Source organism: Ornithodoros turicata, chromosome 1, assembly GCF_037126465.1.
Source record: "Ornithodoros turicata isolate Travis chromosome 1, ASM3712646v1, whole genome shotgun sequence".
NCBI classification, from domain to species: Eukaryota; Metazoa; Arthropoda; class Arachnida; order Ixodida; family Argasidae; genus Ornithodoros; species Ornithodoros turicata.
Window position 1 is genome coordinate 5,850,384 of NC_088201.1, and position 22,513 is coordinate 5,872,896.

The 22,513-nt window shown below is 48.5% G+C and overlaps 1 protein-coding gene across 1 annotated transcript in view; it reads left to right on the forward strand.

The window, feature by feature from the left end:
- The window catches only part of LOC135377386 (titin-like), a 50,296-nt gene that overhangs the window by 13,698 nt on the left and 14,085 nt on the right, over positions 1-22,513 (forward strand). The window contains exons 7-57 of the mRNA XM_064609755.1: positions 62-297; positions 742-885; positions 1,335-1,502; positions 2,554-2,646; positions 2,857-3,000; positions 3,833-4,108; positions 4,186-4,329; positions 4,696-4,796; positions 4,859-4,986; positions 5,124-5,296; positions 5,925-6,055; positions 6,118-6,247; positions 6,742-6,885; positions 8,072-8,326; positions 9,154-9,297; positions 9,370-9,624; positions 9,704-9,847; positions 9,911-9,983; positions 10,078-10,219; positions 11,325-11,505; positions 11,735-11,989; positions 12,109-12,252; positions 12,317-12,574; positions 12,663-12,806; positions 12,920-13,177; positions 13,246-13,389; positions 13,542-13,937; positions 14,038-14,225; positions 14,461-14,527; positions 14,606-14,788; positions 15,258-15,479; positions 15,558-15,701; positions 15,763-16,017; positions 16,084-16,227; positions 16,358-16,615; positions 16,989-17,132; positions 17,244-17,492; positions 17,572-17,715; positions 17,845-17,942; positions 18,316-18,490; positions 18,561-18,704; positions 19,351-19,617; positions 19,683-19,888; positions 20,403-20,499; positions 20,575-20,718; positions 20,816-20,900; positions 20,989-21,164; positions 21,264-21,407; positions 21,720-21,891; positions 21,978-22,219; positions 22,306-22,507. Coding sequence (XP_064465825.1) covers positions 62-297; positions 742-885; positions 1,335-1,502; positions 2,554-2,646; positions 2,857-3,000; positions 3,833-4,108; positions 4,186-4,329; positions 4,696-4,796; positions 4,859-4,986; positions 5,124-5,296; positions 5,925-6,055; positions 6,118-6,247; positions 6,742-6,885; positions 8,072-8,326; positions 9,154-9,297; positions 9,370-9,624; positions 9,704-9,847; positions 9,911-9,983; positions 10,078-10,219; positions 11,325-11,505; positions 11,735-11,989; positions 12,109-12,252; positions 12,317-12,574; positions 12,663-12,806; positions 12,920-13,177; positions 13,246-13,389; positions 13,542-13,937; positions 14,038-14,225; positions 14,461-14,527; positions 14,606-14,788; positions 15,258-15,479; positions 15,558-15,701; positions 15,763-16,017; positions 16,084-16,227; positions 16,358-16,615; positions 16,989-17,132; positions 17,244-17,492; positions 17,572-17,715; positions 17,845-17,942; positions 18,316-18,490; positions 18,561-18,704; positions 19,351-19,617; positions 19,683-19,888; positions 20,403-20,499; positions 20,575-20,718; positions 20,816-20,900; positions 20,989-21,164; positions 21,264-21,407; positions 21,720-21,891; positions 21,978-22,219; positions 22,306-22,507 — 8,955 coding nt within the window. The remainder of the gene's footprint in view (positions 1-61; positions 298-741; positions 886-1,334; positions 1,503-2,553; positions 2,647-2,856; positions 3,001-3,832; positions 4,109-4,185; positions 4,330-4,695; positions 4,797-4,858; positions 4,987-5,123; positions 5,297-5,924; positions 6,056-6,117; positions 6,248-6,741; positions 6,886-8,071; positions 8,327-9,153; positions 9,298-9,369; positions 9,625-9,703; positions 9,848-9,910; positions 9,984-10,077; positions 10,220-11,324; positions 11,506-11,734; positions 11,990-12,108; positions 12,253-12,316; positions 12,575-12,662; positions 12,807-12,919; positions 13,178-13,245; positions 13,390-13,541; positions 13,938-14,037; positions 14,226-14,460; positions 14,528-14,605; positions 14,789-15,257; positions 15,480-15,557; positions 15,702-15,762; positions 16,018-16,083; positions 16,228-16,357; positions 16,616-16,988; positions 17,133-17,243; positions 17,493-17,571; positions 17,716-17,844; positions 17,943-18,315; positions 18,491-18,560; positions 18,705-19,350; positions 19,618-19,682; positions 19,889-20,402; positions 20,500-20,574; positions 20,719-20,815; positions 20,901-20,988; positions 21,165-21,263; positions 21,408-21,719; positions 21,892-21,977; positions 22,220-22,305; positions 22,508-22,513) is intronic.

The following is a 22,513-nucleotide window of genomic DNA, read 5'->3' on the forward strand; positions in this document are numbered from 1 at the left end:
TGCATCAGCATGCTTGATGACCTCAGTCGTGTGGAAAGGTAACTGTCAGATACGAACGCAGACGATCCCCGCCGAGAGAGACGATTTGGCTACGCCACGTGGAGCGTGCCTACCAACCGACAAGGAGTGCTGACTCCGACGACTATCGAGCCCCCCAGAAGCCCGCTTTTACGACGCACCTGCAGGACCTCATCTTGCAGGAGGGCGAGCGGGCACACTTGGACGCCAGGCTCGTGCCCATTGGAGACGAGACGATGGTTATCGAATGGTTCTGCAACGGACGTCCGATCGAAGCCAGTGAGTACCCTCAGAAAATAATTTGAATTTAAGTTTTGCTGCGATTATATGGCTCTATATAATCTGCCCGACATTACCTTCTGGCAGAAAGAAGAACAACAAAAAAGGGTCGTCTAACTATAATGATGCGGTAGCTGCCAGTATGTTGACAGTTCCGCGGTTAGCGTATAGGTTAGCGCGGTTGGTCTGAATACGTTAGCATGAGGACTGCACCGACTTATTATCATTGCCCTTTTTATTACTCCGGTCTCACACTTTCATTTTGGACACAAGATGCTATACAAACCTTTCCATTCCACTTCTGTCGTGCTTTTTTTTACAAAAATCAATTAGAACAAAAGTGAAACACAGTCCCCTTTCGTTAACCCATTCGCTCTTTTCTTCACCAGTGGATCATTGAATGCGTCAATCATATTTGTGTGTTCGTCCATCTTTTCTAATCAGGCTCCAGAGTGTTGACCACGTCGAGGTTTGGTTATGTGGCCTTGACCATGTTGCACGTCTACCCCGAGGATTCCGGTGTGTACGTCTGCAGGGCAACCAACGAAGCAGGAGAGGCTACTACTACGGCCACATTAAAGTGCTCTGGTAAGGTATTCCGCGTGTGCGATGGCAGCCTCTGCGCATAACTTGCGTTTTACGTTTTCGGTGCATGATTTATTGACGAAACCTGAGAGCAAGTTGCTTTATTTTTCTCTATGCAACTGCGATGCGCTATTTAAATTTTAAACTGACCCATAATTCGTGCATATCCTGGAAGACCCTGGTGCTTAGGACTTCTTACTGCACCGCATATACAAGAAACCGGCGCACCAAAATGACAACAGAGACCCCACACCAACACAAGCGCTCACTAGCAACAAGCGCACTGCGATATTGTACCAACTATATAGCCCAGTTCAAAACACTTGTGAGGTGTCTTGTTACCGCACACTACAGAACGATTTCCCAGGCGCTTAGCGACCTTTACGAGAAGAAACGGAACAGTTAATGCAGTTTTTGCAATGACAAAACTCACATCATGTTTGCTCATGCAGCCCGGCCAGCTATCGACCGCAAGGCCATACAGGAAGACAGTGTTCGAGCTATCCAGGAGCTGGAAGACATAGAGAAGTACTCACGGCAAGAGTGGATAGAGGAGACGGCGTCTCTCGTGAAGCCAACCTTCGTCCGTCCGCTCAGCAACCAGGAGAATCTCTATGAAGGTATATTATAAAGCCATAGATGCTATAGAGGGCGTTTTTTCAAAAATCTTTTACAGTATTTGTATAATAAAACTATGAGCCCCCCCAGATGTGGTTTTCGCAGGCAAGTTATGCGGCTTGGCGGACGTCCTGTCGGAAAGCGTAGTGCAAGTACTGGACGAATACTCACCTAAAATTCATTAATTAGCTTATTAATTAGATGTTTTCGGGGAAATGCGAGATAGCAGAATTGGAGCAAGTCATTATTGAAATCCATCCTTTTTTTTATTTTTTTATTTCACTTAGTTACCATATGTATATACATAAAAGCCCTTGCTGAAGGGTCAATAGCAAGTGCCAGTAGAGACACCCGTGGCACGGGGAAAAAAAGGAAACAAAAAAACAAAAAACTTTTAAATATCCTGAAACGATCGCGTACTTTGAGATCTAAATTTTTCTATAGAAATTAGCCGAAACCGAAACCACGCACTTCTCGAGCGCAAAATGAGCGACGGGCATTCGCGTCTGAGGACCACGTGTTTTGTAGCGATGGAGCTGATTGGAGTAGGCGGTAACCTGATGTACACAGAGAGACTGCTTTCCGGCACAGATAAGCCGAAGGTCGTGGGGTTTCTGCGCGCGAGAACCGAGTAGTTCTGGCTTCGGCTCATCGGCATATGCACATTTGGCGATTTATTTCTCGAGGTACGTGCTCGTCTTAGGGCTTTAAAAAAAAGATGGTGGATTCAAATAATGAGTGCCTCCAGTTCTACTGTCTCGCGCACTTTCCCGAAAACATCTAATTAAAAAGCTAATAATTAATTTTAGGTAATTAGTCGTCCGGTAGTTACATACATTTTTCCAGCAGGATGTCCGCCTAGCCGCATAACCCGCCTGCAAAAATGGCATCAGCGCTGCTCTCACACCTTTAAAAGAATTCCGTAAAAGATAGAACAAAAGCCCTATGCTTTTATATAAGTAAAGGCCGATACAATCTTCACGCCCTATGCAATGCTCGAATCTAAGACACTGCACGACATGAGGCATTGCCTAAAGTCCACTCGTTGCGCAGGAGGGAATTGCCACTTTGAAGCCCAGCTGACACCCGTCAACGACTCCACTATGAAAGTGGAGTGGTTCTTCAATGGCCAGCCCCTTACCACAGGTTAGTACAGAGCGTCTCAGCCAATAAGCTTGCTTCAAAGTGTTCTTACTGGCGTATACGCCAACGCGCAGTCGACGCCGTTTTGCTTGCACGGCATTCATGTGTCACCCATCCCACAGGAGGATACATTGCGACTCTGTCCGTTCAAGCTCATTACCGTATCTGAACTAAACCTTTCCGTCGCTAACTTTGTGTTCCGGGCTTTTACAGGGTCCCGCATCAACACAACCTTCAGCTTCGGCTACGTCGCCCTAAACATCGCTTCACTCCGGTGTGAGGATTCCGGAGTGTACATGTGTAGGGCCACAAATGCTAAAGGAGACGCCATATCTACGGCTACACTGAAGGTCAAAGGTAAGAAGGCACACGCAATCACCAGTCTAACCAGGAATAATGTTAACCAATAGCCGCCAATTTAGAGCAAAGAACCAGTCATAAGCGGTGTGACATGACCTTGGGGACCCTCCTGGACTCTCCTGGAGCGACGTAATCAGATCCGAGTGTGACGTAGCATGTCGCAGTCGCATTTCTCACTCAAAATTCGTCTCCTAACACAGTGCTCCGCCACTTGCGGCGTATACTGTGTACAGTGTACGTCACGGAGTGTCCGATAAAACCGCGTAGATACAGGCACGCTGGTGGAGGAACTCCACAGTGAATTGTCCACGCTCAGACTTTTTACTATGTAGTCACGGAGTTGAGGGAGTCCTAGAGCGTGTGCAGATCAGAGACCTATCGCGCGTTACATGTCAGGAAATGGTCATCGTTCTTTCACTACTGCTTCAGCGCTTAACTGTAGGTACTGAATGAATCCACATGTTCCATAAACTAGCTAGAGATCAAGCGTACGGGTCAAGCGTAGTCGAAGTATGGAGGCTGTCATAATATGGACAGAACACGAATCTAATCCAATCCAAGCCAAGCTACTCCAACAAGGATCCTTAAGAAAGATAAAACAAGTAAAAAGATAATGTAGCTGCGTTCGCTAATATGGCAAAATCAGTTCTTGCACCTGACATCCGTTTTGGCGAGGACGAGGAGAAGATATGTGCACCCCAGAAGTGCGACACTATCCTGAACTCGACCTCGTCCGCGACAACATGGCGTTCGCCATCTTGAATCTAGCTAGCCTTGAGTGCCTCGTGAATGACGAGGTACCCCATGACACCATCCCCTGTTCCTGCAGCACAAGGGCTGGTGACGGGCGATCTGGGCATCCCTGAACAAGAAGCTTACATTCGCAAGACGCAGGAGCTGGAAGCTTATCAGCAGAGCCTTCATGCTCAGAAAGAAATCTTTTTTGAACCTGTCGCCAATGCTCCGCCTACGTTTAAGTCTGGTCTCAAAGATCAACTGAATGTAAAGGAGAACAGCACGGTTCACTTCGAAGCAAGACTGGAACCCACGGGCGATTCTTCCATGAGGGTGGAATGGTTGAAGGATGGTCGTCCTCTGGAAGCGAGTAAGTGAATATCGACTATGGGCATGAAAGGCATTTTGGACATCGTGGTTCTATGTTTGTCTTCCTATTGAAAACAGGTTCCAGGACAACGACATTCTTTAACTTTGGCTACGTGTCCCTGACTATTCGTGGCGTTGGATCTCGAGACTCGGGCGTCTACACCTGCAGAGCTATCAATGCTCTGGGCACTGCCACCACGCAAGCCCATCTTACGTGTTACTGTACGTATATAAACCGTTTTACTGCCCCTTAGCTATTATATAATTATATTGTCACATTATTCGGCTCGATGTGTCTATACATGCGGCCATCCATATAGCACTTCCACGAATTCTGGGACTTAATTGTAATTTGCTCATCAATTGAAAATAGTTACATCTTTACACAAATTTGTTGAATCAATTAGTAAATGGCATGTAAATTGCATAGTTTCTTGAGATAAGCGTGAGCAAGGTAGCCCACGTTTTCCTGAGCGACCGCATTAAAAAGTCCACGATATATAAAAGATCTTCTATCCTGCTATACTGTGCTGCTACACACATAAACTACGTTTTCCTACAATATGTGTGTTCTTTTTCAACAACCAGCGCAAGAAACTATTGTGCGTGAAAGCCAGTATCCAGAAGGGCTTGAGAAGATTCAGCACCTAGAGGACGCGTCGCATTATCAACGCTCACAAGTCGAAGAGGTCAGTGCAGAAGGGCTAACCATGTGGGTAGTTGCACATCTTTTTTTTTAAATATAATTTAGGTGACTACGCGGGAACTACCAAAGTTCACCGAGGCCCTTCAGGGACCGTCTAGCCTCGTGGAGGGCCATGGTTGCCATCTTGAAACCCGTTTGGAACCAATGGGAGACCCCGGCATGAAAGTTGAATGGTGCGTTCATAATGACCGCAGACACGGAGTAGCCCGAGGCTTTACTGTCTTGTTTTATAAGGCAGAACAGAAATAAAGCACCGTCAAGAGTTCCACTTATCTTTGCAAGTGTGCTTACGTGGAGCTTTACTTGACAGGTTCCACAACGGTCGCCCACTCGCAACGGGACACCGATTTAAGACGTACTTCGACTTTGGCTACGTGGCTCTCGATATTTTGTACACTTTCCCTGAAGACACCGGCACTTTTGAAGTTCGTGCCACTAACAAGAATGGCACGGATGTTCTGAAGAAGGTGATCAATGTGACAGGTAAATACCTAACCTTAGGGTACTTCGGTTCATTCCACGTCTTCCACGATGATGCCAATACATATATTCGGTTCATTCGTTGCATGGTGCCGTCCAGCACACATATTAATCTAGAGGTCATATTGCTCTAGAGTTGGCATCTACGTAGCCTTAGTTTAGTCCGTGTGAAACGTTAGAGGGAGCCAGTCTGTGTGGCTGGTCTTCCGCTCTGATGCCAATACAGAGAGGTTTCGCCATGTAGGGAGGCGAAAGGCTTACAAGCTTACGCTTGTTCCATCCTACAGTTGGCAATACAAGGCGAAAGGGAACCGGTCCTTTATATTTGGAGAAGGGCCCCTTGATAACGCGGTCCGCCCCCGGGTGGGCCCTGTCTTAGAATGCGCGGCCCGTAAAACGGTCGTCGGGGCAGCATCGCTTGCGGTGTTGTTTCCGGGAAGATATTTTGCTAGTGTCATAGACAGCCTAGTTTAGTCACGGGCTCTATGTAATGACTATAGTTGTACGCCTTAGCGTTCTTGCCCGACTGTATTATGCATGCCGGATTTTACCAATAGTATGCACAGATACATCCCTGACGTTTGATGTGTGGTCACTCGACATTGAAACATGGTCGTTATTGAAATTTCAGCGAAAGCTTCCATCGACACTTCGACGATACATGAGGTTGGACTGGAAAGAATGGAGCGCCTCGAGCGTTCCGAAGTTGACCATTCCGGCTACTACATTGAGGAAATGTCGCGCACTAAGCCCTACTTCAAGGTATTTTCAAACGGACAAAAACGAAAGTGTGTTCGCTACAAGACGCACTTGTTTTACTTTAGGTACCACTGGCAGATCCGAAGGGTCACCTCCGAGAAGGCGACAACATCACCCTGGAGTGCCAACTGGAACCTGTACAGGATCCTACTCTGAAGGTTGAATGGTTCTTTAACGGCCGGCCTCTGCCCACAGGTGAGCTCAGTTGTGTACCAATCAGTGGCGTAGCCACGAAGGGGGGGGGGGGGGCTAGGGGAGGCTTGAGCCCCCCCTACCTGCCACGGACCGACCCACACAAATCGTGCAAATCCGAGAACATAATATATGTGGGGGGGGGGGGAGGGACCAGTGTGACGATCGCGAAAGTTCTTGCAGTTCATGGCGTCTATCTAAGAAGCACTCTTGAATGGTTTTCAAAGTATGAGCTTTTCAAAATACTTCCAATATCGTGACACCACCTCATTGGTCATGACAACCTATACATGTAATCGTACTGTGAACGTCTAAATCAACTATTTTCGTTCCTTTTTTTAATCCTCAGTTTGCAGTGTGCACAAGTATGTGTGTGTTGTCGACACAGGATCAGCGAGGGGGGGGGGCGAGTTTTCGTATCGAGCCCCCCCTACCTTGGAGGTCTGGCTACGCCACTGGTACCAATGCACGGATGATGACTCTGTTCGGTCTTTTAGGACACCGCTACGTTACGAGGTATGACTTCGGCCGAGCGGTACTGCAGATCCTCGGTCTCGTCCCTGAAGACACTGGGCAGTACACTCTTCGGGCGACCAATCACCTTGGCTCTGCGCACTCGTCATCTTGCATCAAGGTTATTGGTAGGTATTAGGCGTGGTATGGGGACATACAGGGTGTTTCTTTTTAGCTATTGCGCATCTTTTCAAATAAAGAAGCTATGACAGCGCCATAGATGCTGTTTTTGCAGGTGGGTTATACGAAGAGAGTTTGTAATTAGTAGTTAACTAATTACTTACTTACGGATTACTACGAAGCGCAATAAGTACACAATCTTCGCATTCGACGGCTTATCTGGTCAGCAGTTCAGCGCCTACTCCAATCAGCTCCAGTGATCCAAATCGCGTGACCCTCCGACGCGAAATGGGCGTTGTTCTCCCAGTGCTCGAGACGCGCTTGGAGTTGGAGTTGGAGTTGGAGTTGGACGGACTAAAAATAATACGGAGACGCGCTTGTTTCACTTTCGGCTGATTCGCATAGCAAAATTTGGTTCTGGATATTTCAACGTATTTGCTCGTTTCAGATTTTTTTAAAGAAAGGCGGCTTCAAATAATGACTGGCTCCAATTTTGCTATGTCGCATTTCCCCTAAAAACTCTAATTAAAAAACATCTAATTAAAAAAAAAGTTAAAAAAGTTTATTAACCAATTTTTAGTCTAATCATATAGTAGTTATATAGTCTCATTTACAGAATGTCCACCTGGCCGCCTGGCTCGCAAAACTGGCATCTGTGCTGCTCTCATAGCCTTTTCTTTATTGAAAATCTGTAATGGGTCAGAAAACGAGAAAAAACAGCCTGTTAAGACGGATGAGCGCAATCCATTTCAAGACAGCTTTGTTATTGTTGATGCTGTTGCTGCTCAGCGAGCTGATGACTTAATATGTTTGTAACTCAAGCGTCGCCATGCCAGTCCTGGACAGCTGTTTCGGCCTTGTTGGGCCTCATCAACAGGACGCAGGCAGGCAACGTTTGAGTGGATGGCGTCAGAAGGTCACGTAACACGTGATTCCTCCCGTCAAGGTGAGATAACACCCTGACGCTGTTATCTCACCCTGACGGGAGGAATCACGTGTTACGTGACCTTCTGACGCCATCCACTCAAACGTTGCCTGCCTGCGTCCTGTTGATGAGGCCCAACAAGGCCGAAACAGCTGTCCAGGACTGGCATGGCGACGCTTGAGTTACAAACATATGCTACACGTGCAGCCAAAGGGCTCCGGCTATTTTTTTCATTTGATGACTTAATATGTTCGTTTTCTCATCTTCAGGGCGATCTGGAGTCATTACAGAGTCTCAGTACCCCGAGGGTCTGGAAAAGATCCAACATCTCGAGGACCACTCCCGGTACGCTCGGCAAGAATATCAAGAAACTCAGATCACCCAAAAGCCGACATTTACGCGTCCTCTGCACAATGTGGAAACTGTCGAAGGTGCAAACGTCCACCTGGAGTGCCGTCTACAACCGGTCGGCGACCCTACCCTGCGCGTGGAGTGGTACCACAACAGCGTGCCAATCAAAATAGGTGATTATCGTCTTGTCTATCAACGATTGCTGTTGAGTGTCTTGGACATCGTTAGAACCAATTATCTGTGAGGTGATTCAAAGGACCAAGGAATTGAGACGTTACCCCGCGGAAAGCCTTAAAAGTATAAGCAAAACGAAATGAACACGATTGTGTACGTATCTGCTTAAAGGGACTATGAAATTTCCCGAACCCCCATACTTTTTTTCGATGGAAACTGTTCTTCCCGCAGAGAAACTAATATGCCACAAATTTTTCCGGACGAAATCGCTCCACTCTGCGAGGAGCGCGCGCTGGAAATGTCTCTTCCGCGTTCCTCCTCTCCCGCGCATATTTCCCTGCCGATGGTGTAACTGTACGGACCGCTCTTCGGTTCCCCGTTACGTCACCGGTGTTGCACAATGGCAAGTAATGCCGCGAGCTCGCGCTCTGGCTGCCGCCACTGCCGAAATCTGCCGATCGCGCTAAAGCTGCTGTCATGGAGATTTCCACTCCCGATGAACGCATACGCGGGATCCTACGGCGCATGCTCCTGGCGGGATTCCTCGGCTCGGCAACACGTCACGATGACGTGTTGCTGAGCCGGCCGCGGTCGCGTCAAGTTACCCGTTGTGTCTCCGCTCGGCAGCTCGTCACAGCGCGGCGCCAGCTGTCCTCCCTTCGCCGCTCCGTTTAAATTCGCTCCCGAGAAATCCGCTCGCGCAACGAAAGTAAAATTTCGGTTCTAGACTCAGAAAAATGACTTCTTTCGAACGAAACGAAGAAAAAAATCGTTTCATAGTCCCTTTAAGCCGATAAACTCATCTTGGTAAATTACATCGGTATAGGACATCGATTCCGCCCTGCTCACGAGTTCGACTACGTGGCCCTCGATGTCCTCAGCTTTTACCCCGAAGATTCCGGCATCTACACTTGCAAGGCGACAAGCTCGCTGGGTGAGACCGTCACCTCGTGCAACGTCAACTGCTTTGGTAAGCACGAAGCCCTCGGTACACACTTACGAATGGCGGTCACACATAGACAACGAGACACTTCAATTGCAGCCAAATCTCAACTGATCCTGGAGTCGCAACACCCGGAGGGTCTGCAGAAAATCCAGCAACTGGAAGATCACTCTCGTTACCAACGTGACACGTACCAGGAGACAGTAGTGAAGACTAAGCCGAGCTTCACGTCCACTTTGACTGCCCTGCGCCTTCGTGAGGGCCAGAACGGTCATCTGGAATGTCGTCTGGAACCGGTGAATGACCCGGACCTGCGGGTCGAGTGGTACCGCAACGGCGTGTCTTTGCCAGTCGGTAAGACCCACGCCGCTGTCTTGCAGTGCACGCTGTCTCCACCACACTATCTTAATCGTGGAATTGGGCTTCATTATAGGTCATCGGTACAGGCCCTTCCACGACTTTGGTTATGTAGCTCTGAACATCCTGTCACTGGTACCTGAAGATTCAGGAACGTATACCGTTAAAGCCACAAATTCTCTTGGTACGGCTCAGCTGTCGACCACTGTTAACGTTGAAGGTATGTTACGCAAGAAGTACGCCTTGGAGAGCCGTTAATGACGTTTTTTTTTTCGTAATGCAGGAAAATCGTCTATTGACCTAGAAACGCAGCACCCGGAAGGTCTCCAGAAGATCCAGGCCCTTGAAGGACACAGGTGCTGCGATTTGTTCTTCACGTTGCCGTGTTCTTTTTGGTTTTTAAACGGATGCGAACAGGACCTCAGGACAGGTAACGCTTTACATTTCCAGGTACGAACCCGAGAGAGACGTGGACCAGTCGGTAACAACAGCACCAGTGTTCACCTCCGCACCCAAGTCGGTCACCGTTCAAGAAGGACAGAAATCGCACTTCGAGTGCCGGCTTATCCCTGTCGGCGATCCAAAGTTGAAGGTAAAAACAAACAACAAACACGGGTGAAAAAAAAGTTCACAATGCTGAGTGATTTGTGGCGATATGGTGTATATCCCGCGCTAAACAGCGGAAATAAATCGTAAAAGGAACCCTGTAGGTCGCGCGTCCTGCGGCACTTGATCTGCGGAGTACTTGCAGGAAGAAATACACCCTGCTGTTTCAGTAACCAGGAAGCAACGTTATGCTGCACGACGGCGGGGCACGATGACGTTCTGCTTTAAAGGGACGGTAGCATCCGCACCAGTACGATTTCGAAACCATAGTGTCATTTTCTTCCTCGCGGATCACTGACCACGGTATCGAAAATCCCGAGCGAAAGAGTGGCGTAGTCTCACTGTTATTCGATGGAATGCGGGACAAGAGCAGACGCCGGATGTTGAGAGTATGCCGGAATTCCCTCTCTGGAGGGTGCGACCTTCAGAAAAGTCAAAGAGTCGGGGCGTCTGGACGGCGCCTTTCCGTGTCTTCACACGAGCGACATCCTCACGGAATATTCTAGTGGAAGAGAAAGCGAAAACACTGCTCACGGAGCCGAAGTTCCGTCCCGTGTTCTGTTGAGCATTCACACGGTGCGGAATATCGGGAGAGGCGTACTGCGCATTTAGCTGACGACACTTAGCAGACGACACCGTCAGCGTGTTTTCCTGTCGTCTGCTACGGAATATCTTGTGGCTGTGTAGCAGGATATTGAGCGTTGAGCGCTCGCGCTCACGTGACAGCAGAAAGCTATGACGCTTTTCGCATCTTCCGTTTCCGGGGGAATGTCGCACGTGTGAATACACGGTTTCTCCTCTGAGCGCCACCCTCTCACTCCTCCGCTTAGGGAGTGACGTCACGCCGCCGGAGCCTCTGCAGCTGCGGAAGCAGCGCTGATCTTTAAAATTCGTTCGTTTAATATCCAAACACCTTTCGGACGAAAAAAAAAAAAAAGATAGCCAGTTAGAACGTCGGCCAATGCCGAACATACTGGTATCGGTTTCAGAGATGGGTTTCCCGTTGCGACCGTCCATTTAAGTGATCAAGCGTTCCCGAATATTCCGTTTTGGTGAGATCTCTAAAGACGTGTCTTACTTTTTTCTTACAGGTGGAATGGTTGAAAGATGGAAAGCCAGTTCCAGCTGGATCGCGTTTCGTAGAGATGTGCGACTTCGGCTTCGTGTCGCTCGACATTCTGTCGACGTATGCGGAGGATTCCGGCACGTACACTTGCAAAGCCACCAACCAGCTGGGCGAAGCCGTCGTTTCGACGCAGCTTAAATGCGCGGGTAAGTGTAGAAAATGACGTCACTAATAGTCAGTTTGTCTAGCTGCTGAAGTATACGTCACGGTGCGCTTGCAAGCTGCTGGAGACTTTTGCTAATCTTCTTGGCGTTCTCACTTCACGTGGGATGCCTTTGATTTTTCCTAATTTTTGAATTTTCTAACGATATATTTGCTCGTACTCATGTCGACACATTTCCATTTATTGGCGAAATTTATTTTGTATCTGTACAGCACAAAAGTCCCTGATATTGGAAAGTCAAAACGAAGAGGCGCTACGCCAGATCACTCAACTAGAGGAATACGGTCGGCAGCCAAGACCGGCTTACGTCGAGGAGTTCACTACTCAAGCTCCCGTATTTACTCAGCCCATGAAGAACCTGAGCCTGAAAGAAAACGAGAGTGCTCACTTTGAATGCCGTCTGATCCCAGTTGGCGATCCCAACCTCAAAGTCGAGTGGTTCCACAACGGCCTGCCTCTGCAGAAAGGTGTGCCGGTCATGTCACTACGGCATGCATGAAATACGCTAACTGAAGGGGAAAAAAAATTCAGGAACCTAACAAGTCTATGCGTTGGTGTAGGTAGTATACAGATGTTCTTCTTTCAGCCTCCCGCCTCAACACCGTACACGATTTCGGATTCGTGGCCATAGATCTGAGCTACGTAAAGCCCGAGGACTCTGGTACCTACACCTGCAAGGCCACAAACTCGCTCGGACAGGCAGTGTGTTCCACAACTCTGGACGTGCAAGGTATGGGACAGTGTCGGGTACAACCTTTGCATGAGCCCCTAACTTTGTATGACGGTATCCGCAGGGTCGAAGTCTCTGCTGCTGGACACGCAGCATCCCGAAGGATTGCAGAAGATTGTGGAGCTTGAGTCGTTGGGCTCGTACAAGCCAGAGACGGTTGAGCCCGAAGTGTGCACGGCTCCACCTACATTCCTGACTCAGCTTCAAGGACCTACGCGTCTGCCCGAGGGTCAGAGCGCCCACTTTGAGTGCCGCATTGCGCCCTTCCCGGACCCCACCATGAAGGTACAATGGTTCCACAACGGCGTTGAGCTGCAAACAGGCAAGTTCTCGTTGCGCGTCATCATCTGCAGTGAAAAAAGAAATGAAAAAAGAACTCTTCTTATTTACACGAAACTTTTAAATTTTAGGTCATCGTTTCCGCACGATGTATGACTTCGGTTTCTGTGCCTTGGACATTTTGTCAGCCATCGCTGAACACTCTGGAGAATATGTCGTGAAAGCCACGAACAAGCTTGGCACAGCGACATCTTCTGCGCGAATCCAGGTCGATGGTAAGACGGCAGCCAAACTGGAACTAATTTTGCACGACGTTTTGTCCTATATACTGTGACTTTTGCCCTGTTTGACTGTTTCCAATGTAACTTGCCCTCTCTGCCTTCCACAGCTCTGGGGTCTATTATTTTGGACACTCAACAGCCAGAATCCCTGTCCAAGATTCGTGAACTAGAGGAATCCAGTGGGTTTATCCGTCCTGAACATCAAGATGTCATCATTAAGGACAAGCCTAGCTTTGTTCGCGGCCTCTACAATATCGATGGACTAGCAGAAGGGCAGAGCGCTCACCTGGAAGCCACCCTGACCCCAACCAACGATCCCAACATGAAAGTTCAATGGTACCGGAACGGTGTCGAAATTCCTATGGGTACGTACACTCACTAAATGTTCAGGAAGATCGTGTCATATTAACGCTATCGGTATTGGTGGTCGTAGGCCATCGTTTCAAGACGGTAAGCGACTTTGGTTACGTTGCCCTGGACATCTTATACGCTTACGCTGAGGATTCTGGCACCTACATGTGCAAAGCAACCAACAAGCTCGGCGAGGCTGTCACCACGTGCTCAGTGAAAGTCCGAGGTAAGAACTACAATCATAAGCGATCGAACCCAGGGGCGAGCATGTCGTGATTGCCACAGTTTTTTTTTTTTGAATGAATTCAAACACCCTTGGCGGAAGTCAGCGTAGCAATTAGTGTTGGCACAAGATAAACAAGTTTTTCTTGCACGCAGGCAAGTCCTCTATCTTGACGGATACCTTCCACGAAGAAGGCCTGAAGAAAATTCAAGAACTGGAGGCATACGAAGCACCTGCTCGAGTTGAAGCTGAAATTACACCGACGCGACCCGTATTCACAGTGCCCTTACAGTCAGTTGAGGGACTGGTGGAAGGCCAGAGCGCGCACCTGGAATGCCGCCTGGAGCCAATTAACGATCCAAACTTGAAAGTTCAGTGGTTCGTAAATGGTACCGAAATCACTCCTGGACACCGCTTCCGTACCACGCACGACTTTGGTTATGTCGCGCTTGACGTGCTCTACATTTATGGTGAAGATTCGGGAACCTACATGTGCAAGGCCACCAACCAGCTCGGCGAGGCCGTTACGACTTGCAACGTCCGAGCTCAACGTATGCACCTACTCTTTTTTTTAGATTATTAATGCGTATCTCGGGACGAAAGGTGGCGTCAAGTAATCCTGACACCAATCTTGCCGTCTTCTCAATGCAGCTAAACAGAAGATATACTACGACACTCAGCATCCAGAAGGTTTGGCCAAGATTCGTGAGCTGGAGGCTCAAGTGAAGTACCAGCCGATGGAGATCCAGGAGAAACCTATATCGAAGCCCGTATTTTTGACCGAGCTTCGTGGAACATCGACACTGGAAGAAGGAGAAAACGGACACCTGGAGTGTCGTGTAAGTATGAAATCTCGTTTGTAGAATTTTGCTTGACCAGATCGTGTCACCGTGTACTATAGGCATGCTATTCAGATGAATGGCTGCGCTGTGGACACTTTCTTTGAGGGATTGAAGGATTTCTTTGATTCCTTTGAAGGAGCATTTCTTTCTGAACACGATATTTTTTCTTTTATTGGCTGTCCTCACAAAAGAGAGACACTGAAAGACATTCAAATCGATATTTTACGCTCAGGTGGAACCGGCGCATGACACCCGATTGAAAATCGAGATCTTCCACAACGGAAGGCCATTGACTGCAGGTAAATATAAAGGAAGTCAGACCTACGTGATCCGCCAGCCATTTAGAAACAGCCGATGACGTTTCTTTCATATTTCAGCAACCCGCGTGCATATTACCAGTGACTTTGGGTACATCGCAATTGATATCACTCACGCCATACCCGAAGACTCTGGCACGTACACAGTACGAGCGACAAATGACCTTGGCACAGCTGAGAGTACAACCACCATTAACGTGCGTGGCAAGTCTGGGATTGTTTACGACACACAGCACCCAGAAGGTAAGCACCAAGAACTGCCCCTGCCTCTCGTCCATCTAAAGCCCGGACATGAAGTTTAGAAATGCAGCGCTTCCCAAAATTCGAACGGGTGAGCAGAAAAGTAAGCAAGCGAAGACCCTCTGGGACGTCGCAGCATGCACGCATAAATAAGTTAGCCGCTGGCGGCCAGAAGCCATGCCAAGCCACGCACGGCCAATTTCAAATCAGCGAATGGGAGAAAGGGGGGAACGTCACAAATGAGCTTCGTCGCGACAAATCGCACGTTCGGAACGCTACTCGAAGGCAGGAAACAATTTCTGTTGCTTTGCAGAAGAAAACGTGCGTTTTTTTTATATTCCCTGAGCTCTGATACGTCACTTGGAGATTTCGTCAAGGAAATTTAGTACTGTAATCCAGTTTTCAAAAAAAAAAAAAAAAATACAATCTGCTTTTAAGTAGTTATGGTAATCATCCGTGACTGCATTTTTAGGCCTGGCAAAAATCAGGGAGCTGGAAGACGAGTCACGATTCAAGCGTGAAGAAATCAAGGAGCCCGTGAGCTTCCAGAAGCCCGTATTCACAGCTCCCCTACAGAATTTCGAGAACCTTGTGGAGGACCAGAGGAACATTAATCTCGAGTGTCGACTTATACCTGTTGGTGACCCCACCCTGAAAGTGGAGTGGTTCTTCAACAACACACCAATCATGGAAGGCAAGTGCTTACAATCTATGCTAAACAGCACGCATATTCAAAGTGTACGAGTTAACTGGTAATGGTTGAATGCTTCAGGTACGCGCTTCCATCCTGTACAAGACTTTGGGTACGTGGCCATGAAACTCGACTACGTCCGTCCAGAGGACACTGGCGTATACACCTGCCGTGCAACTAACGCGCTTGGTTCAGCTGATACCACCTGCCTTCTCCGTGTCAGACGTGAGTAGAAGCATAAACTCTACTACGAACGGCTTCGCTGTAGCCGATCTTCTTCACGCAGCGAAAGCCTCTATACTACTGGAGTCGCTACAGCCCGAGGGCTACGAGAAGATTCGGCAAATGGAAGACCTGAAGGGACAGAAGGCTCCAGAAAAGCCCGAGGCCACTTACGAACGTCCTGTCTTTACAAGCCCTCTCGTAGGACCGGGAGAGGTGGCAGAAGGTCAGCCTGCTCGCTTTGAATGCCGCTGCGTTCCCGTCGGAGATCCCGACCTGAAGTTCCACTGGTTCGTCAATGGGGTGGAACTGCACACGGGTAAGTTCCTGTGAACGAGACTCTGTTTTAGTGGGCTTGATTGCAATTTTTTTCTTCTCAACCTAGGTTCCCGCATCCTGACAAGCAATGACTTTGGATACGTCACTCTTGATATAAGGTCAGCAATCGCCGAAGACTCTGGTATCTACATGTGCAAAGCCGTTAACAAAGCAGGGGAGGCGGTTACGTCGACCTCGCTGAGAGTGAAGGGTGCGTTTTATTTATGTCATGTAGACACACACGAAATCAGCAAAAAAAAAAAAAAAAAAAAAACAGCAGTGGGCGTAGAACGTCTTTATAGTCAGATTCCGCCAACGGCATTGATATTTTTGATGTACAGGACGGTCCGGTGTCGAGCTTGCATCTCATCACCCCGAAGCCTACAGGCAGACGCAGAAGTTTGAGTATGACTCCAGCCGCATCCCAGAGTCATGGGCCGATGAAAAGCCGAAAGCGGTGCCCGTGTTTGTGCAGCACTTGAACAACGTCGACCGTGCGGTTGAGGGCCAATACGTGCGACTTGAAGGTCGTGTGGAGCCTAGCAATGATGACAAGATGAAAGTCACGTGGTACAAGAATGGCGTTAACCTCGTTATGGGTGAGTGACGCACTTTACTTTTAAAAGCACTTGCTTTGCTTTTGAGGTGTACAGTAATGTAGTTGTCATATGCGCCGTTACTCGTGACTGTTCCTTACGGGATAATATTACTTTTCCCATGGTAGGGGACCGAGAGTCTGATATTTTGTCGTCCGTCCGTCTTGTTCCGTGTCTCTCTGTCCCCTACCATGAGTCTATACCAGCTTGCCTGCACCCTCTCCCTTCGTTCCATAATATTACTTTGTTGTATGATGGTTGAATATAGGATTTCACAGCGGGCTTGCCCTGCAGACCAAGTTGTTACATGTTGTTCTTTCACCGTAAAATAAACTGAAACTGAAATGATGGTGCGATGCCTAATCTTGCCTTGTAGGAACTCGAATTCATCCAACCTCTGACTTCGGTCTCGTATCTCTCGATATCACTGGGGTGAGGCCCGATGATTCCGGCATATACACCTGCAAGGCTACCAACGAAGCTGGTGAAGCTATATCGACGTGCACAGTTAAAGTTGAAGGTGCGTGCGACTTGCTCCCTTGAGCAGATCACATTCTCCACTTTTGACTTCTTTTGACTTTTACCCAGTGTTACACTCAGGGAGACGCTAATATTCCTGTTCAATATACAGGCAGGGAAAACATCGTCCTGACATCGCAGCACCCAGACGCCCTACCCAAGCTAAGGGCCCTGGATGAGTGGGCGCCGCCAGATAGGACCGTTCCAGATGTGGTCTATGAAGGACCTGTGTTTGTGACACACTTGAACAACGTCGAAGTGCTCGAGGGTCAGGCAGCTCACTTCGAATGCCGTGTAGAACCTTCAAAAGATCCAACCCTTAAGGTGGAATGTCTCTTCAACAATAAGCCCTTGCCAGCAGGTAAGCCGCATATCTTACGACATCGCATTCGTCATGATGAAGAGTCCTGATAACGAACCATTCGTGAAATGCCACGCAGGCACCAAATTCAACCTGAAGAACGACTTCGGCTTCGTCACGTTGGACATCAATCCAGTGTTCCCAGCTGAAGCTGGAATTTACACATGCGTAGCTCGCAACTCTAAAGGCCAAGCCATGACTACCGGCGCGCTAAAAGTACACGGTACGTACCTACTTCCATTTCTTTCTAGTTATGGTGGGAGCACAAAAAAGGTAAAACAATACTACACTCATGTTGCTGATTATTTCAAAATCGTTATGACGCTGTTGTAACTGTTAAAATGTTCCATAGGTAAGGGAGACGTGCAAACGGACACACTCCACCCCACTGGCGAAAAGGGCCTTTCCAAGGTTCAAGAGCTGGAAATGGCATACCAGACACGATTTGTGGTAAGTCCTTTGCCGAAGAGGCCCATCTGGACAGTTGGCGCACTCGCGCTGGTCATGCACAAGCTGTTGGCTACTAGGGATACGATACAAATCTCACAAAGGTGACGAAGCTGTATCTGTGCATCGTGTGAAGCACAATGGTACACACAGTATAAATGATTTTCAACGCAATTTGTTCGTACAATAATCGGGGAATCAACAACATGAAAATTCATTTGTGCTAGTACCAAATTACCCGTATAGTCTAAGGCAGTAGAAAAGGAAAGCCTGTTAGGACCGTACCTTTTTTGATGAGCGAAAATTAATTGAAGACATCTTCTTCGTCACGAGTTGAGTGACCAGCTAATGCATGACATACCTTGTCTTCCTACAGCCACCAACAGAAGACGCGGAAACCGTTTTCCCGCGTCCCGTGTTCGTCGTTCCTCTTGAACCCACTTTCACAGTAGAAGAAAGCCGTCCCCTACTCCTTCAGGCTAAGGTTGAACCTGCTGCTGATCCCAAGCTCAAACTCGAGTGGTTCCTGAACGGAGTCCTTCTCCATCCTGGTAAGTTGGCGTATTTGTTCTCGTCGTGGGCGAGCTGCCATCTTATGCGATTCTTTTGTCATCCACGCAGGCTCAAGGCACTCAGTGACCAACGACTTTGGCTTCGTTGTCTTAGCGCTTACAGACACTTGGGCTCGTGATGCCGGCGTGTATACTTGCCGCGCTACGAATGCCGCCGGAGAAGCGTTTACTTCAACGACTGTGACCTGCCTCAGTATGTACCACTACACGTCTTCGGCTAGACCATGTAACAACACCGCAACAAGATAGATAATAGCACAGATACTCGTAACATGGAGCACTCTTTCGAGACATGTTTGGAGAGACGATCGCGAGCATCCTTAACATGCCTACGATGCAGGGTCGGCGATAGGGGGGGGGGGGAGTAAGGCGACCGCCTTAGGCCCCGCGCACGAAGCCCTCAACCAGGGATTACTTTTTTTTAAATATCAAGTATGCACTTAATCGTGTGAAACAGGCCCCGCGATGCGCCTTTGCCTCAGGCCCCGCACACCCCTAGCACCGGCCCTGCTACGATGTCAAAAAGAAACCGACTGTGTCAAGCATCTAACAGCTTCCTGACATCTAAATAAGTACAAGAAACGTATTTTTCTTGCCAGCTGAACACCGACTGTCGGTAATGTCTTTAAACTTCATTAACAGATGGCAAGTGTCACACTTTAATCTGTATATGCGACTGTCTATGGTACCAGAAATGGGGCCTAAAATAGTCTTAAGCGCCGTACAGGTGGACGATTATAACAGATGCCAACTGGATGTCTTGCCACTTGTAGGGTAGCGTCGCTGGATTTTTCGTACCAGGTTGAATACTAATACATTACTGTTCCGACTGTGTTCAGGCCAAAAGGGAGTACAAGAAGTCACACTTCATCCTGAAGGACGCAAGGGTCTCGAATCCATCCAGAATCTGGAGGAATCGCTCGTGAGGGCTCCGGTCACGCCCGTCGACGAAGGCAAGGGTCAGCCACCCGTGTTCACGTCGCAGTTTACGAACCTGCGTGGTTTGGACGAAGGCGAGATCGCCCACTTCGAGGCAACGCTGACGCCTGTCGGGGACCAAACTATGACTGTCGAGTGGTTCTTCCGCGGTAAACCCATCAAGGCTGGTGAGTGATAGATGCCGTGGCGCAATTTATAGCTTGGTTGCTGACGTGGTTCGCATCTTCTACAGGTCATCGCATCCGTACGGTGCACGCTTTCGGCATGGTTGTCTTCGAGATCCTCGGCGTAGTGGTTGAGGACTCTGGCAAATACACCTGCCGCGCTACTAACAAATGGGGCCGTGCAGAAGTCTCAGTCGAGTTGGAATGCACGGACAAGACAAAAGGACAGAAGCCACGCTTTACTACTCAGCTTCAGAACGTGGTTGGCCTCAAGGTAAAGGAACATAAAATCGATGCATAATGTAAAAAACCCCGAGACTAGGGAACACGAAGGGACAGACACAAATACGTTCATCCCTAGTCTCGGGGTTTTTTACATTATGCATCATCTTCACCAGCTCGCTTGCTTCCTAGCCATTTTTTCATTGTCATAAAATCGAATCACGTTATCAGTTTGAATGTGATAAACAGAGTATGAATAAAAAAAATCACGAAAGGCGCAACTTATGGTTATCAAATACTCTCGAAATATGTCTTTTCCATCTATACATCTTGTTCGCGTACACTGTTCATGTTTCCGTTAGCAATATTTTGCCGCCACGTTTTGTCGCTTAATTCAACACCACATAAGATGTGATCAGCGGCATGACCGAGCGAGGACGAGGACACAGTTCCCCCCCACTCTTTCCTGCTGTTCTCTCTCCGTCTGTCCACATCTGTACGCCGCTCATGGCCACAGTTGCTTCGCGGTGCTAACACGGAATATTATCTTCCCTTCCCTTGTCTAGGAGGGTGACAGTGCGCACATGGAGTGCCACCTGGTTCCCGTTGGAGACAAAGACATGCGAGTCGAGTGGTACAAGAACTCCCAGCCATTGCGCGACAGTAAGGAACCACCATCGTTATTTTTCGACGGATATTTTTTTCGGTCCTGTACTCAGTATTATTTAAATCTGATAGGCTCACGCATCAAGACCCTGAGCGAGTTCGGCTATGTCGTGATGGATATTTCATTTGTGCACCACGAGGACTCCGGCGAATATGTTTGTGTGGCTACGAACAAGTATGGCTCCGATGCTACAAAGTGCACCATTCAGTGTGCAGGTAACTACGGCGTAGTACCCATGACATACTCTCACACTGTATATAAAGTAGATATATAGTGCACACGCTGTTTATTAAACGGCCACCTTGAATGCAGGATCTGGAACCATTTTCCGAGACTCTCTTCAGCCCCAGTCACTTGATAAGATCGCTCAGCTGGAAGGCTACACATCACAGACGAGGTGCGCGGGCGAGTGTTTGTACGAAATTATTTTTTAGTTTGACAGGAGTTAGTGTTTGTTAGCTTGACCGTTTAAGGTTTCTCTCCAGAACGACCGGTCTCGAATTCGTGCCAGTGCTGGAGGCACCTCGCTTCGTGACACAACTACAGCCCATCGACAACCTGGTGGAAGGTCAAAGCGCGCACTTCGAATGCCAGCTGGTGCCCGTTAATGACCCGAACCTCACTGTCGAGTGGTACTGCAACGGTCAATTACTACGATCGGGTAAGGGGGATTCTCGCCAATGAAACAACCCCGATACATGACCGTGCGGCATAAACGGAGACTAAGTCAACGATGCACGTGAACTTCGTATAATTACAGGTCACAGATTCCGCACGTTCCACGACTTCGGCATCGTTGTCCTGGACATCTTGTACTGCTACGGAGAAGACTCTGGAGAATGGGTCTGCAAGGCAACCAACAAAATGGGCTCCGATGTGACACGAACGATCCTAAACTGCAAGGGTGGGTGAAAAGTTTTTAACGCAGAACACATTCGTTGAATTATCCGCCTCCAGAGCGTACCGCAGCTCTCCTTTCCTCTTCTCCGGTCTTTCCTCTCGGTAAATTTTGCTGTGCCGAGCGGATCCACGTATCTTTGGTTTCCAATTCTCACCACAAAGCTACGACCATACTTGATAAATATGACGAGCGATAGGAGGATGCCAAATATGGGCAACGAAGGGCGACTTGTTTTATGCTCTGGTAGAGCTTGTGCAGTGTTTGGCTATGTGATCATGATTCATTTGGAGCTCATGATGGGATTGTGTACTGCAGCCAAGAGCTCCCTTATCTTGGAACCGCAACTCCCACCCGAAATGGCGTCTGGAACTCAGAGTTTGATTGCGTTGGAAGAGAGCTTGTACCGTACATTACCAGCCGTGGAACAAGAAGGCCCACGAGAACCGCCTCACTTCACGCAACCGCTGACGGACGTCACTGACCTACGGTATGTGTTTAGCTCTTCTTCTAAAAGTCAGTCTTTCACAATTTTAAGGATGCGTTGTAACCTGCTGCTTTCCATTGATCCAACAGGGAAGGTGACAGCGCACATCTGGAAGCTCGCCTGGTACCCACCGACGACCAGGACCTGACAGTAGAGTGGTTCAAGAACAACATGCCTATCATTTCTGGTACCCGTATCAGGACCATCAACGACTTTGGCTTCGTGCTCCTGGAAATGAGTCCCGTGTATCCCGAAGATGCGGGCATCTATTCTTGCAGAGCAAGAAACCGTTTCGGCGAGGCCGTTACAACGTGCACGCTCAAGTGCCAAGGTATGTTGAGCGGAGACGATAGTTAACGGCGGCCCGCGCGGACCACTTGGTGTTATAGACGTTTCGTTCAATTTATCCACTTGCAGGGAAGAGAAGCATCATCCTTGATTCGCAGTTGCCAGATTCGATGGCATCCGGTATCGAAAAGATAGCGAGATTCGAAGAAGTGTCTTCTGCTCGTATCAGTGAAACATGGACAGACAAAGATGTTTCTCAACCACCCAAATTCGTCAGCGCACCGTCGGATCAAACGCTCCAGGAAAATTCTTTGGCTCATTTTGAGTGCAGGTACGT